This window comes from Tetrao urogallus (assembly GCF_951394365.1).
Source record: "Tetrao urogallus genome assembly, chromosome: 5".
In the NCBI taxonomy this organism is placed as follows: domain Eukaryota; kingdom Metazoa; phylum Chordata; class Aves; order Galliformes; family Phasianidae; genus Tetrao; species Tetrao urogallus.
Window position 1 is genome coordinate 9,346,864 of NC_136818.1, and position 16,220 is coordinate 9,363,083.

Sequence of the window (16,220 nt, forward strand, 5' to 3'; positions counted from 1 at the left end):
CTGCCACTGGGCTCATCCAGCTGGGAAAGCAACTTTCTTGCCCCGTGTCCATGCAATGGGGCCATCTCCCCCTGCCAACCCCCCTCCCCATCCCGGGCACCATCCACGCCGTTACCCAGCACTTTAACTCCAGCGGTGTTGCTGTGCCCACTGCCCTGGCCCCCTGACACTGCCGCTGTGCTGGGGTGGCCCTGGGGTCCTCGTCCCCGTGCCAGGCGTGGGCACGGTGGGCAGCCCCCCCTCCTCCCCCCCAACCACGCCATCTAAGTTATTTATATCAAAGAGAGCAAAGGTTTATTTTTGTAGTTTGTACAGGCGGTAGTGGGGACTGAAGGTTTATTTTTAAAGAGTAAATATATATATTATATATAAATTATCCGCTGTGTCTGACCCTGTCTCCTGGGGGGCACAACTCCGGGGGTGGATGAGATATACACAGCTGTGCGTGCAATGGGCTGTGCAAAGAGGGCGGGGGTGATGATGGGGATTTTGCAGCCCAGGCAGTGCTGGGCTTGAGTCTGGGAGCTGCCTCATGCCACGCTGAGCCCCTTCTTCGTCTCTGCCACGCGGGGGCCCTGGTGCACTCCTGTAGCACAGTCCTGCTGCCAGCGGAGGGCAGCACCGCCTCGGAGAAGGATGGGACCTGGATGGGATAAGGTTGAATGGGGGCTCATCCTGTGCCCCCATCCCATCCTTCGGATGCCCCGGAGCCCCGCACCGGCATGATCCTCCTATCCTGCCCCTAATCTGTCAAGTGGGGAAAAAGCACCTTATTGCTGCTCCAGGAGTGCTCAGCACCTCCTGCCCCCTGGAGCACTGCCGCTCCAGGGGGCAGGAGGGAGGAACAGGCCCTACTTGCTGTGTGGGTCCAGGTGGCGGTGGTGGTTGCGGGGCCGCGTGCCGTGCCGGGGCCGACAGAGGTGGGGTGGCACCCCGCTTCCACACCGCAGTGCATGGGACCGCCAGGCTGCTGCGATGCTATCGACCTGCCCAGACGGGGACAACAGTGTGGGTACCCCAAACCAGCCCCATGACATCCCCAAGAAGCAACGGGGCACCCCACAACTCACTGGGATGAGCAGGTCGCGTTGATTTTGGTTTTCCAGCGTTGCCAGCTCGCTGGGTGCCAGCAAGGGCAGGCGCAGCTCCTGCACAGGCAGAGCGGCCACCTCAGGTACCGGGCGCCCCAGGACTGCCTGTGGGACATTAGGGATGGATAGATGGAGCAGACACTGAAGGGTTTGGGGAGAGCACCACCCCGCCGTGCCGCACTCACCGAACTGACATGCGCCCACTCCCGCACAGCTTGCACCAGGTCCAGCTCATCTGCAGCCAGGTGGTCGCTGCGCAGCACCCGTGCCAGCACCGTGTCAGAGAGCTCGTGGAAGCCCCGTGTCTGCACCACTGCCTGCGAGTGCACTGCTTGAACCAACACCCACCTACAGCCCTCACACCAACCCTGTCTGGCACCCCAGCACCCCCCCCGGCCCATCCCCAGCCTGGCTTCCAGCACCTTCTCCCAAAAAACCCATTTCCTCCCCAGCTCCAGTCCTACCATTCTCGTGGCCCCATTCCCCTGCCCCACACCGAGTCCCTGTTTGCTCCCTGTTTCCCCCTGCAGCCATACCATGGTGTAGCTCTCAATGAACGCCAGGCAGTGCTTCTGGAGATCTGCCTGCCCGTAGGTCACTGCAGCCTGTGGAACATGAGGGACACCCGTGAGGGTCCCCAGGGCAGGAGGGACCCCTCCCAAAGCCCCTCTTGAGAGTCCTCCCCATGCTACCAGCCCTGAAGTGCTCTCAGACTCAGGTAAGAAGAGCAGCCCCATGCACGGTGCCAGCACATGGAGCAAGGCACCCACTCTTAGCCAGCCCACGGCAAAGGGTTTGGTGGCTCCAGTCAGCCCCAGTTACAAGCAGAAACATCCAAGCTCTCACAGCCACTCAGGGACATCACCAGGCTCTGGGTGGACATGAGGTTGCCCACAGTCATCTTTTCTCACCTAGACACAAGGTTGGCACGCGGCCCTTTGAGGTGTACCCCGTGCGCCACCACGCAGCCTGCCCTGTTGTCACCATTCCCTGCTGCAAAAGGAATCTGGGGGGGCTTTTATCCTCTCCCAGAGTAAAACTTACCCCTGACTCTGCCCATTATTGTACCCTTATCAGGTCATCGTAACATGCCCTCATCCCCTGGCAGAGACAGCCTGTGCACATGGGGTACAAGGGATCTTACGGTGTCACCTCCCCCACAGCCTTGACTGGGACTGGAGCTAATGCAAGCCAGTAGGGCAGAGCGAGATGTTTACTTCAGGTTTGTTTTGTTCTGGGGTTTTCTGATTCTTTCCTCTGAGCCCAATTTAGCTCTGTTTACACCATGGTGGTCAGGTACCACGTGGGATGGGAGCTTCTGCACCAGGGCCAGCATCTCACCCAGGGGCATCACTTTGCTCATGGCTGTAGGGTCAGTCCTGGGCGCATGGGGTATATAAATCATCTCCCATCCTTGCCCTAGGAGCATGAGGCAGCAGTCCCATCAAGCAGTCACGGGGCCTCCCAACTACTCCTGAGTGGCCCAAATCTCAGCAGAGTTTTGGGAAACAACCCCAAAATCCATCCTGGGGAATTCTATCTGGCCCTGTGGAGAGGAGCACGGTCTTGGGGCCGTGGTGGCCCACACCAGTGTGATGTCCTCAGGGGACAGGACAGTTGCTGAGTGGGAGGGGAGGAAAATCCTGGCCCATCAGCCAACTCAGACTCCAAAATAGCAGAGTTATTTTTACTCTCTGTGACGCTCCTTGGGAAGTTGTCACTGTTTCTTCCCCAGCACCCCAGGCTGATCCTCGCCCTGCAGGTGGCCCATTGCCCACATGGGGGACCCGAGCACCATCCCTGCTGGCCACATCAGAGCCAGGTGCCACTTACCTGCAGGGCCTCGCAGACCTGCTGCACACTCAGCGTGTCCTTAATGAACTCCACACAGAGCTGCAAGGTGAACGGGAGAGAGTGGGTGGCCAGAGCAGGGGACCCCACCGCCATCCCCATGATGTTCAGCATCCCCTCAGCCCCCCGGACACAGGACATTGGAAAGGGGTGGAGGAGCCCCATGGGGTTCTTTAACATATTGGATGGGCTGAGGGGAGAAGTTTTGTGGCAGAGCATGTGAGCAGAGATTCAGCTATGGTGAGAGCCTGCAATGATCAAACCCAGGCCAACTGCGTATCCTGAGGAAGGTGACCCAACTCCAGCCGTGATCCAGTACTGCCATGAGGACGCTGTCGATGTCCCCAACTGTGAATACTGGGTGACCCCAGCTCTCCCTGCTTGGAGAGGAGCATCTGTGGCTGCAGTCCGAATGCAGCTGGGACACAGCCAGATGGATTCCTTCCTGCCCACCCCAGATGCCTCCCACATGGGGACACAAGCCATGTGGAGACAGAGGGCAGGGCCCTGGGAAACCCAAAGTGATGTGATCTGGGGGGAGGAGCCATTTGCTGGAGCAGAAGGGCCCTGAGTCACCCTGCAGCTGGGGACAGAGCCAGGGGCTTCCCCAGCTGTCACTTGATCCCCACCTTCACACGCATCTACTGATGAAGGAATTGCTCTGGGGATGCCCTTGCTGGATGATTGCAAACCCCCAGCTCTAGCCCTCACACTTCTGTCCACCTGGTGCCATGGCTGGGATCTTGCTGAGCATGTCCTTGTGAGACGTGGGGCTGCTCTGGCAGCTCTCACATCCTCAACAAACTCCTTCCCCACTGCACTGCTGAGGGAGGGGAAGTCCGGGTGTGAGGTGCAGGTCACGCGATAGGCCCAGCCGTAATCCAGGAATGGCTCTGGTGACGTGTCCCAGCTGCCCAAAGAGCTCCCTCCCCTTGTCCCACTTCCCGTCCATCTGCCTGACTACATCCCTAATGGAGCCCATCAGCTCCCACCACTCCACTTTGCTTTCTGCTGCCTCTCCAAGGCCTCCCAGCCTGCAGCAGCCCCAAAGGGTGCCCAGTGCTCCCCAGAGTGGGACTTTCCCAACAGCATCCTCCTGTCACAGCCAGAAGGCACCCGAAGACACTGGGGCTTTCCTATTGCCCTTCATGGGGTGGGAGATACGTGATCCTCTGTCCTGCCATGGGGTTTTCCCAGCTCTGGCTGTACTGGCGTGCTCCTCAGCATAGCAGCATAGAGGACTCACTACCCCAAGTCTAAGCAGGGTCATACCTTGCAAAGGTCCTGCAGGCCGTACTCCACCGATGAGGTCAGCACCTCTAGCACCTATAGGACCACAAAATGATAGAATATCCCAAGCTGGAAAGGACCCTCAAGGATCAGAAGCCAATTCCTGGCTCCACAGCAGACCACTCAAATTCTACGTCTAAGAGCACTGTCCAGATGCCCCTTGAACTCTGGCAGCATAGGGCCTTGACCACTGCCATGGGGAGCCTGTTCTATGCCCATTGCCCTCTGTTGCAGAACGTTTTCCTGATATACCAACACATATATATGTGTAAAAATTATATATATATATATATATATATATATATATACACATACATACTGGGCATAGCAGCTCAGGGAGCACAGGGATGCATCCCCCTTTCTCTACGAAAGTTCTAGGCTACGAATGTATGGGAGAGGAGCTGCTGCAAGATAGAACAAAAACAGAGCTCCCCCTCTCTGATATCCCTGTCCCACACTCATGGTTGTCCCAGGCCACCTGGGGAACACGGTACATTTGACACCTTACAGTGCTGTGCTGAGGCTCCACATACTGCACAGATGGCCATCCATCCCTTGGAGCAACAAAGCTCCCCTTCACCCATTAATTTCCCCATGCATTCCCCCATCCCCACTCACAGTATGGCTGTTGAGGGTGACGCTGTTAGTGTAGAGGAACTCAATGACGGCTAGGAAGACTTCTGGCTGCACATTGCCCAGGATGAAGGGTCCCTGGGCTGGAACACTGCTGAGGGGATCCTCGTTGCTTGTCAGCATCCCCCGGAACGCCTGGCAGCGGCATGCCAGCACACAGCGATGTGCAAACACCTGCTGCTTCTCGCGGCCCACCACGAACGTCACATCACTGCTGGGGAGAGGGAATCATGAAGGACAGGGAGGACACCAACCCCAGGGCTGGGACAGGGCGCAAGGTGGTGGGTTTATTGTAGGGCATAGGGTTCCACTGCGTCCCTGGTTCCCCCAGCCCCACGGTCTTTGTGCAGTTGTGCTGGCTACAGTCCTGTTATCTCCTCATCCCCTGTTCTGCTCTTCTCCAGTGCCAGTAGGGCAGCAAACCTGTCCCTCATGGTGACCCACTGCAGGTGAGGACACCTGGCCCATCCCAGGTCTGGAGATCTGAGCAGCACCATATGAGTCCTCCATAAATCTAACAGCAAAGTGAACTGAATAAAACTTCTCCGTGGTTGCAGTCTACAGGGGAAGGAGGAGGAAATGGAATGTGGGGTGTAGGCTGTGAGCTGTGGGGTGGAGATTACAAGCCACAGAGTGCAAGATCTAGGTGCAGGATGAAGGTCAGCAAGCACAGGGTGCAGATTTTGGGTTGCAGGATGCAGAAGGAACGCCGGTAGATGCAGAGTGCAAATTTCACAGTACAAAAGCTGGAGGATGCACGGTATAGGATGCGATCTGAGGATGGCCAGACCCCCACAGCAACTTCCCTGGCACTGGAGTTTGTGGGGTTTTCACTGGGATTTCTCTTCTGGGTGGCCAACACAGGATTTCTTGTGATAACACCAATGCTTCCGCCAGGCTTCAGCATGAGACGGGCAAAGGACCACACACGTTGACCACCCAGCACTGCTCCTGGCAGGAACACCGCCAGGGCCCCGTGGGGCTGCCCCCTGCTCCACGGCCATGAGGTGTCAGCAGAGATAGCGAGAGGAAGCGCGGCTGAAGCCAAGATGGAGCAGGAGCAGATAGAGGAGGGGGGAACGGCCCAAGAGCCGTGCAGAAGTCATGCACATCCCATAGGCTGCCAGGAGCTTCCCAGGGGAATGCCGGAGGGGAAGATGGCGGCAGCCAGCCTTCCCCCTCACCTGAACTGGGGGTTGTTGACCAGGGAGCGGAGGGCAGCGGTGAACGCGGCCGCCTCGCCATGCAGCCGGGCCGAGCAGGAGCGGGCCATGGGGAGGACGGTGGAGGAGGAAGGCGGGGAGGAGGCCGGCCTGGGGAGGAGGCCCGAGCGTCACGGCCCATTGCTAGGGAAACAGGCAGGCGGGCAGCTGGGCTGGGAGAGGCATTGGGGCCGAGTAAAGGGGAGGCAAGCGGGGAAGCCCACCCTTGAGCTGCTCTGCAGCCCTCGGGTCTGAGTAGGAAAGCAGTGGATGCGGGTGGAAGGAAAGGACAGCCAGACCCCAAGGAGCAGAGTGCAGCTGCCGGCGTGCTTGGCAGCACGAGCCTGCAGTGAGCTATAAATACCTTCAGCAGCAGATAGATACACAAAGGCCATCTCCACTTTCCCTAAATAGATCTGCAGTCGGGGCAGACAAAGGCGCATTGATGGGGCAGCCGGGGCGTACCAGCAGGGCTGGGCTCCATGCAGGGAGAAAACTCCACTTGGGTTCCAGGCAGAGCTGTTCCAACTTGGGGCACGGGTGCAGAGGGATCCCCAGCACAACACGGGGCTCAGCTGCCCCACTGTTGTGCTCAATGGGTGCCCAGGCCTGGGAGTCCTGGGAGAAGTGGCACTTGGGGATGATATCTGGGGCAAAAACATCAAACCTTGGTGCCGCTCCCAGCAGAGTTCACACAGCTTTTCTCCATCCATTGCAGTGGATGCTCACAAGGTGTTTTTTGGGGCGTCCAGGAAGAGAAGCCTATATCACAGGGCACTGTGTCCCTAGTCTGGCTGCAGTCCAGGCTGCAGCTGGCAGCAAGCTGTGGGGGAAATGGGACAATAGGGCAGTGCAGGCAGCAGGAAACAAAGAGTTACGGTGCCACGGGGAGTTTCAGTGTCACGTAGCAACCCTTCTTGCTCCAGGAGCTCAACAAGCTGCAACTCAGGGGAGAGGTGGGTTCTGGGCAGCTGAGGGGCAAATGGGAGTAGAGGGTTTGGGGGGGGGCGAAAGGGGGGGTTGGAGAAGGGGCTTCTTGTGCAGGACAAGGGTCTCAGAGATTCTTCTCCCCTCCAGACCACCTGTATGGCTGAGCAGCCATCCCTAGAACTGGCAACATCCACGAGGGTGATGGCTGTAGATGGCACTGAAGCCCCTCATCCCCGAGCCATCCACCGTGGCTCCCACCCCACAGCCCCAACCCGGGGCCCAGAGGAAGGCAAAGCCCCACCGCTGCTCTCCCGCCGCAGCTCCATGCTCAGCACCCTGCCAGGCCCCCCAGGCAGCCGCCGCAGCTCTCTGGGAGCAGCCCCAGGGGGAAAGAGGCCCTCCCTGGGACCCTGGCTCCTCCACAGCCGTGTGAGTTTCTCAGGGCTCCCACTTTTCCAGCCCATTCCAGAAACCCACCTGGAAAACACGTACAGGATGGGGCCGGAGGAAGGCTGCAGGTTCAACGCAGGGCGGGTGCAGCGGGTGCTGGAAGGAGTCCTAGCCAGGGTGCTGGGGGGCACAGCCTACAGCCCCCAGGGCAGCACGGTGCTGGTGCAGAGCCTGGCTGAGCTGCTGCGGGGCCGGGCAAAGGAGGTGGTGCCACCCCGCTACAAGCTGGTGTGCCAGGTGCTGCTGGGCCAGCACAGCCAGCAGAGCATGCTGGTGGCCAGCCAGGCACTTTGGGACCCTGAAAGTGATAGCTTTGCCTCTGCTTCTTTCTGCAATGCCTCACTCTTTGCTGTTGCTATAGTGCATGGGGTTTACTTTGAGTAAAGGTCACCTGCCCTGACCTGTGCTGAACCTGCAGCCCTACACGACTAGTGCAAATAAATAACTTTGCATCACGCCTGACTTTTATTGCATAGATCCAATGATGGCACAGGCAGAGATGCCCCAGGGTTTGGTGGCCTTCACCACCATAGTTTTCAAGACAACCCAAACTACAGTAAACAACTCCAAATTCGGAGTCTGCTTCCTTTTCCCCCAGAGGTCAGTGCAGGCAGCAGCCCAGGGCTGGACAGGGAGGACACGGAGCAGCCCATAACCTTTCCCACACTGCAGGCTGCTCCCAGGAAGAGGTAGCAGCAGGGCAGGAGGTGACAGATCATGTTCAAAGCAAGGCTGCAGAGCAGGATTAAGTCCCTCCTCTTTCCTGGCTTCACTCCCAGTTCACATCCCATTGCATCAGGCAGTGCAGAACATCCCACAGCCCTCAGCTGGGAGTCACTCCCCCTGCTTTCCCCAGAACTGATACACTGGGGGATCACGTATCAGCAAGAGGCAGTCTTTCTTCCAGTTTCTACCTCAGCATCCAGACACTCTACCAGATCTCATCACCTTGCCTGCCCCTCTTCCTTCCCCTACACCTCCACTTCCCTCACCTTGACAGCACTAGGCAGCAGCCCTGGATGTTCTGCTCCACAGCCTTGAGAAGCCACAAACATTTTATGACCTAAAACCCAACACCAAACAATATGAGAACAGATTGCCTTTACACAAATAAGGTTTTAATGAGGTAAGTCAGGGACAGGGGAGCTGCACATGGACAGACCAAGAAGAAAATAAATAAATCCCATATAAATAAGATGCATAAATAATCCCACCTGGCAGAGACTGCCTTGAAACAGGAAATCTGCCCTTAGCTTACAGCCATACAAGGGTTTCTCGAGGCAAGCCCACAGATCCCTTCCCCCTGCCCTCTACCAAACCTCAAGTTGTACCAGACAATTCAAAACTGGGGGGCAGCCGGAGCCCAGCTCAGCCCCCCTCCCTAGTGTAGGGGTTGTGGAATGGCACAAGTCAATCCATGCAGCCCTGACAGGGCAGGCATCACCCTGCAGCCGTCGGTCCCTTGGAGGGCATCTGCTCTACCCTGCAGCACCAAGCCTTGAGCTCACGGCCATGCAGAGAGAAAGACAGTGATTGCCTACAGCCAGGGAGCAGCATGGATGTCCAGACCCGCTGCCAGGGCCACATTCACGTCTTAGATCAAAGTCCAGCTGAGCACCACAACACCTCCCATCCCATGGGAGGGCAAGAGGAGACCATCTACGTCCTGAGAAGGTCTCCAAAGCCCCATGCTAGGCATCAGCCCACTCCTGGAGGAGCTTGAGGATGTATCGGAGGCAGTGCTGGAGCTCAGGTGAACAGCCCAGCTCTTGGATGCTGCACAGCTTGTAGGTGTAGGAGTTACGCTCCCGGTTGATGTAGGTGACAAGGCATGAATGGTCAGGCTTGCTGATGATCACCTTGGTGTGGTCATTGTAGAAGTTCACCTGGGAGACAGGTGGGGCTCAGTTTTAGCTCATACCTCCTGCAGCACAGCCCCATGCCTGCTCCCACCACACTTCCTGCCTCAACCTGCTCCTCCTCCCCAACCTGCCCAGGAGCAGTCCCACATCAGGAATGCACTGGGGCACCTGACCAAAGTGTCATGCCTCCCAGAGGACTGGATGGGCTGTGACACCAGAGCAGCATCTCACACCCAGATGGATCTATGTATTCAGGCTGTAGGAGTCAAGATTTAACCCAGCATAGGAGTTCCGGGCTGGCTTCTTCCCCACAAGGGTTGGGGCATCCCCACTGCACATACCTGTAGGGTGCCATTGCTAAAAAGCATGAGCAAGGCCTGGTCAGTCTTCACCCACTGCAGGAGGAGCAGGGCCGGCTGTCCAAGGTCATCTATGCTAGGCAAGTCACCTCCCTTAGAGAGAAACATCTACATAAGCCATTGGTCCCACACTGTCACCACGGTGCGCATGGCCACGTCGCAGCAAACACCCACTGGGGTCTCTGCTAGCAGGACACAGCCCCATGGGGGCCTGCCTGGCCATACTCACATGGCACAGTCATGTCCCAGTGTCCAACCCAGCATCTCAGCGCTCACCTTCATGAGATGCTGCTCCATATAGGATGCAAAATAGCGCAAGACACTCATCTGTCCACGCAGCTGCTCAGGGACAGCAGACACAGGGAATGCAAAGTGCTTGCTGTTGGTTGGGTTGTAATGCACTGTCCTGGTGGAGAGCAGAACATGAGTTTCAGGGCCACTGGGCACCAAACCACCCTAGGCTCAGCTTTCTCCCATTCCCTCCATTCCATACCCACAAGGGCACTGCTTACTTGTGGTTGGGGGACAGCATCATGTGCGTGCCGTTGTTGAAGAGGACCCCAATGCTGTGGTTGGAGAGCTGGTAGCCAAAGCCATACTTGTTGGAGTAGTCCACCCACTTGCTCACCCAGACAAACTGTTCATGTCGGGCCAGGGAAGCCGGGTTTCTCTCCGCTGGTAGAGAAGAACAGAGTGAGCAGAGCAGGCAACCCCTCCCCCCTCCCCAGCTCCTTGCCTTAGGGTCAGGCACCCGAAGCAGCACCCATGCCTGCATCCCACCAGCTCAGCAGGTTTACCTGGAGGCATGCAGGAGAGGCAGGTGCGCAGGAGCTGCACAGCAGACTCGATGATGGCAGAGGTGGTGATGCAGTCTTCAAAGGCTACAGGATGGAAGATGACAGGCTGTGAGTCAGCTGGCCCCGCTATCAGTCAGGGCAGGGCAGGAAGCCCATGCTGGGACAGGGAGGAGCTGCTCACCCTCACAACTGCTGGCCATGGTCCCACGGACAGAGGGGGATGTGGACTTGTGGGATGTCTCTTCCACCAGTGTCTCCACAGGGCTGGAGCCAACACTACGGCAGGACACAGGGGTGGCCTGGGGAAAACCCAATATTAGCACCATGCTGCTGACCCCTCCAGGAGTGTGAAAGAACCCAGGGCTGCTCTCACCTCATTCCCCTCCGCTGCCTTGCAGCTCATCTGCCGGCAGATGGATGTCTTCACCAGCCCAGTGACCAGTTTGGAGATATCATCCTTGTCTTCCAGAGAGCCCTTCTTGGCTAAGGAGAGAGCACACCATGAGTGGAACAAGGAATAGGGACATCTGGGCCACCCCTCCCCATAGTACAGTCCATGGAGTGAGGATGGTGTCAGGCTGCTGTCTCCCACTTTCACTTCCCCATTCTCATGGGGCACAGGCTGCCCAGGAGGAACTGCCCCATGGGTTGCAGCACATTATCAGCCCACTGGGTGCACACCCCAGCAGGCCACCAGCACCAGAAGGGCAGGGACAAGCCAGCAGGTGCTGACCCCAGACAGGGGGACAGAGACCCATCCCAAGCCTCTCTAGAGAACAGGACATACATCTCCATGGTAAAAGGGTCATCTGGAGGCTTTTGTATACACTCACCCTTAGGTTTCTTCTTCCTAAAGAGCGTCTTGGTGACTTTAGCAAACAGACTCTTGGCTGGGTTGGGGGCACACAGCTCTGGAGCCATCACACAGCTGCTGGGAGGGAGCTTCTCGGGTGTGTAACCCTGCAGAGAGGTCACAGCAGAGGTTTAATTTCCATAACCCACATGAAGCAACTGTCCCGGGCTGACCGCAGCCCTCCTGACAGCAGCTTGCATTTCCGACCAGCCTTGGCTCTGGGCCTGGCATTGGGTATCAGCTCTATGGGATATCCTGTGGGATAGGGCAGCAGGGAGCACAGCAGATCCCTTGAATCCTCCGCTGGCATTTGTGCAGCACAGCAGTTGCTTTCTTTCTTAAAAGGCACTCAAGGACATCAGCCCAAACTCCATGCCAGCAGCAGCCCAGCCCCAAAGCCTCATCCCAGGGTCACAGCTGGAATCCTTCACACTCACCTTGAAGAACTCATGGTCCAAAATCTCATCGAGCGTGAGGCGGTCCTGGGGGTTGCGCTTGAGGATGCCAGCAATGAGGTGCCTGGCAGGCAGTGAGAGGAAGGTGGGCAGGATGTAGTCCACTTGCTTGATGTACCTATAGGTCTCCTTCAGGTCCAGGGTCTCAAAGGGAGGGTTCCCACACAGCAAGGTGTACCTGGGAGGGGACACACGTGCCACTGTCATTCTCCCTCTGGGTTTGTGACTCAGCAGCACTCGGAGCAAGGAAATTACTGGTGTTCAGTTGCCACACCTGGCTGGGAACACCACTTCCAGCCTGGGTACATCCAGCCATGCTCTCTCCTAGCAACTGTTTGGGGGCAACAGGTGAGGAACATGGGGGCTGGGGACAGCTCTGCTGCCCTGCCCCGCTGAGGGAAGTTGTGCAGGAAGCCTGCGGGCTGAGAAGGGCTCGAGTCGCTGAGGTGATCGTTCCCCATACAAACAAGCCAGCAGCTGCCACCAACCACCAATACTTTCCGTTGTTTACAACACTCAGAATGTGAACACCCTGCAGCAGAGCTCAGCACAGCCTGCTGCCTGCAGCTCTCAGCCCCCAAGCACTGCCCTCTCCTCCCTCTTCGCTTTTGCCAAGAGGCAAAAATGCCATGGGACCTCCTCCTTGGGGCACCCCAGAGCCCTGCCTGCCCCTTCCCCATGCACTTACATGACACAGCCCAGCGACCACACATCTGACTCGGGGCCGTGCCCCTGCCGCAACAGCACCTCAGGGGCCAGGTAGTTGGGGGTTCCACATATTGTCCTGTGGGCAGACACCGGGTCAAGAGCACGCTCTTATCTTCCCACTTCCTTGAGTGGGAGATCCAGCTGGCAGCCTGTTTCCAACCCCCACCCCCGACTTTGAGCCCCCCCCAGCTCCCAGGGCTCAGCAGCAGCTGCTCCGAGCAAGCTGCGGGGAATAACTTGTCCTAGACACAGCACGGAACAGGGCCTTTGTGTCCCAGCCTGTGCACCCGGCCAGCACAATGGCCATAGCGAGCGCATTGTTCTCCCTGCAGGCTGCAGGCACGCTCTGGAGAAGCCACAAAGCCCCCAGCCCCCTCTCCTTGTCTGCAGCTGGGGCCCTGAGGCTGCCCCTACCCCATAGCCCAGGGAGCCATAGGAAGATGACAGAAGCCCCAGACTTACTTCTTCTTTTGATCAGAGGCATCTTGGTATGCAGCCAGACCAAAGTCCCCCACTTTCAGCTCCATGTTCTCATTGATGAAGAAGTTGCCTGTGAGACAAAGAGCAATATATTGCTGCTGGCCCCTTCAGGGCAGCCCTGAACTATTCCATCCCAGCCATGCCACTCACCCAACTTGAGGTCCCGGTGCAGGATGCCCTTGAGGTGGAGATATTTGAGGCCTGAGATGATTTGTTTGAGGTAATAGCGCACTTCAGGCTCCAGCAGAGTGTGGCGGGCCTTCCAGATGTGGGCCAGTGACTGTGGAGGGGAAAGAAGTCAGCATGGTGATGGGGGGAGGGGAACAAGGAACAGGTAGGGGCAGCTCTTCCAGGAATTGCACAAAGTCACTGCATTAGGATCACTGAGCTCTTTGTAAGGTTGAGGCTGCTCAGCACCACCAGGGGAACTCCTGCATTTATGGGGGCCACACTGGGGCTCTCAGTGTGATAGAGAAACACGCAGTGCAACCTGGTGGGGTTGGCTCAGGCGGGTGATGGAATGTTAAAGAAGCAGTGCACTAACATGGCACCTCAGGACCCAGAACATGGGGGCTGCCACAGCCCTCACCTTCCGACTGCAGTGCTCCAAGAAGATGTAGATGCTCTCCGCATCCTCAAAATAGTGGGAGAACTTGACAATGTGCTTGTGGTGCAGGTCACGGTGCAGCTCAATCTCATTGGTGATCTGGAAGGGAGCAGCAGATGTGAGCAATGCAGGGCAACCCCAACACAACCCCAGCTCCCCACTGCCACCAACACACACCTTCTCCCGTTGGTGGGGTTTAGCCACCCGGCTGTGAGGGATGACCTTCACGGCATAGGTTTTGTTGCTGGAGAGGTCCGTCATCTCATAGCATCGTGCAAAGCCGCCCTACAAGAGGAAAGGCACACAAGGACGTGTGAGAGGCAGCCTTCCTCCTCCTCACTGCCAGCTCACCCACTAAGATCTGAACTGTGATGCTCTCAAATAGGGATTTTCTCAACTCAGTTCCTGTAAAATCTCCACAGTGTTTGCGCTCCCACCATCACCAAACTCCGGAATCTTTCCCGATGACGGCTCACCCGGAAAGCCCTACGCAGGGCAGAGGGGAGCGGAGGCTACCGAGAGCGGCACGCCGGAGACAGGTTTTTCCTGCCGTGATGTCAGCCCCGAATCTGCACACTCAGCTGCCGGGCCGGGAGCAGGCAGCCGCCTCCCACACACGGCTCGCAGCGGGAGGAAAAGTTGCGTGTGCCGCAGCGGCCCTGGGAAGCGGGGTGGGAACTGGCGGCCCACGCACGGCCCCGCGGGGCGACCCGAAACCGATGTGCGCTGCGATAGACAGGCGGGGGCCGGGCCGGTCGATCCACCGTTCCCAGAGCCGTTCCTGAAACGAAGGGGCCCCGCTCAACCTCTCCCTCCGAACCGGGCGGCGGCTTCCGGCCGCCTCGAATCACGGCACATCCCCCCCACGACACCCTCCTCCCTGATCGGTACCTTTCCCAGCAGGCGGCCCTTGCAGTAGGAGCGGCCGGAGAGCGGGTCTGTGATGATGCGGGTGGGCTCGGCCGGCCGGGCCGACGGCGGTGCCGGGGTGGGAGCGGGCTGTGCGGGGAGGCAGGTGGCGAGGAGCGGGGGGAAGAGGCCGGCGTGCTCCATGGCTGCTCCTCCGCCACCGCCGCGCCCCGTACACGTGGCCCCGCCGCCACCGCGCGCTGTCGTTGCCGCGCCGGGGATCCCGCCCGGCTTTATCAATGGGCGCGATGACGTCACCCGCACGGCCACGCCCACTCCGCCCGGTCTCGGCCACGCCCCCGACGTGCTCTTAAAGGGGCAGCGGCACGCAACAAGGTGGGCGGTGCGTGGCTGTTGCGGGGAGCGCGGAGCTACGTGTGCATCTGAGTGGGATTACAGAGCTGTAAGTCGGCAACGGGTCTTGACTTCTTGGACGTGGGTCCCAGAGCCCCCTCACACTGAATGTGGTGGGTCAGCCCACCCAAGGTAGGGTGCTGGAAACATGGGACAGTGGAAGGAAGAGGTGAGCTGTGCAGCCACGCTGTCCTTTGGGCAGACAGCCTTCTGGTATGCTTTGCCCTGGCCTGTGCACAGCCCTGTGCCCTAGGGGCCTTCATGCTGTCCCCTGTGACTGCACACAATGTCCAGTTCAGGATTGGGGACACCAATCCCCCAGCTGATCCCCCAGCACCATGGGTCTGAGTTTGGCAGTGCTGACCCCATGCACACTGGTGACTGCCAGGGCAGTGTGTCACCAAGGTGTTATTCTGTAATGACCCTAAGGAGGACACATCCCTGTGTAATCCAGAATAGGCCAAGGAGGAATGTGGGGCAGCAGGAGTGGCCAGAAACCTGTGTACCCTCCATCCTGGGTCAGCAGTGTTGCAAAAGCCCCTGTAAAGCAGATCCTGCTGCCCTCTCCCTGCTCTGGGGGACTGTGTGCATGTTCTGTGCCTCAGTTTCCCCTCTGCTCCTTTGAGGCAGCTCTGGACTCCACTCACTGATGCTTGTTGTGCTCCCAAGCATGCTGAAGATTTGACACGATCGATTCTGTACAACCAGCGCCCTGCATCCTTCAGGGTGCTGCAGGCAGACCGAACAAACCCGTTTTGGGGGGAGAGTTGAAGTGATCTGAATCTGCTTGCTTTTTTCTCAGGTTTCAACCTTTTGCAGAGGAAACACATGCCCACGCTCTGCCTGGCAGCAAACACAGGTTCTCCCTTTGGGGAAACAGATGGTTTCCACCAGGGCCCCCAGGGCTCTCTGTGTGCGGTGGTGTCACGGGGCACCTCTGGTTTTCTGACGGAAGCCCCAACACGGGGCTCCCCAGGCAGAGCTTTTGGTGGCAACGCGGGGGCGGGGGCACCTGGGGATGCAGGGAGGCCCCAAGGCCCTGCAGGGATTGACTGCGTGGTCTCCTGATGAGAGCAACAACTCCAGGTGGGCTCAGGGACTTGAGCGGGTGCTTGCATTCCCCCATATCCCTCCACACCCCCACCGTAGGATGGAAGGAGCTCAGGATTTGCTCCTCTTCCACTTGCAGCTCAGCCCTGCATGGTGCATGAGGGCAGGAGAGCACCACAGATGGGTGTTTTGCCATGCCAGTAGGAAGAGAGCATGGTGTAATGGCAGCAGTCTGGAGAAGGGGAGCTCTGAGGCCACCTCTCACCTGCCTGCAGCTTTTTGATTGGAGATATGGGGAGAACAGAACCTCTTTAGAAAGGTTCTCCCTCCCTCCACCCC

At 58.3% G+C, this 16,220-nt stretch overlaps 3 protein-coding genes across 3 annotated transcripts; 1 reads left to right on the forward strand and 2 right to left on the reverse strand.

Annotated features, from left to right (window-relative positions):
• Positions 1 to 851: 851 nt before the first annotated feature.
• BTBD19 (BTB domain containing 19) lies at positions 852 to 6,138 on the reverse strand (the record flags this gene model as incomplete). Its single annotated transcript, XM_079536504.1, has 8 exons — positions 852 to 986; positions 1,071 to 1,196; positions 1,277 to 1,408; positions 1,628 to 1,696; positions 2,925 to 2,984; positions 4,215 to 4,268; positions 4,851 to 5,076; positions 6,050 to 6,138. The coding sequence occupies 8 exons, from the start codon at positions 6,136 to 6,138 to the stop codon at positions 852 to 854; spliced, it is 891 nt and encodes a 296-aa protein (XP_079392630.1).
• A 1,015-nt stretch (positions 6,139 to 7,153) lies between these two features.
• Positions 7,154 to 7,831, forward strand: DYNLT4 (dynein light chain Tctex-type 4; the record flags this gene model as incomplete). Its single annotated transcript, XM_079535757.1, has 1 exon — positions 7,154 to 7,831. The coding sequence occupies one exon, from the start codon at positions 7,154 to 7,156 to the stop codon at positions 7,829 to 7,831; it is 678 nt and encodes a 225-aa protein (XP_079391883.1).
• A 1,307-nt stretch (positions 7,832 to 9,138) lies between these two features.
• Positions 9,139 to 14,621, reverse strand: PLK3 (polo like kinase 3; the record flags this gene model as incomplete). Its single annotated transcript, XM_079536528.1, has 15 exons — positions 9,139 to 9,333; positions 9,651 to 9,761; positions 9,945 to 10,074; positions 10,181 to 10,343; positions 10,466 to 10,549; positions 10,647 to 10,764; positions 10,839 to 10,948; positions 11,299 to 11,425; positions 11,756 to 11,951; positions 12,462 to 12,557; positions 12,944 to 13,031; positions 13,112 to 13,241; positions 13,551 to 13,667; positions 13,746 to 13,853; positions 14,460 to 14,621. The coding sequence occupies 15 exons, from the start codon at positions 14,619 to 14,621 to the stop codon at positions 9,139 to 9,141; spliced, it is 1,935 nt and encodes a 644-aa protein (XP_079392654.1).
• Between the last annotated feature and the right edge of the window lie 1,599 nt (positions 14,622 to 16,220).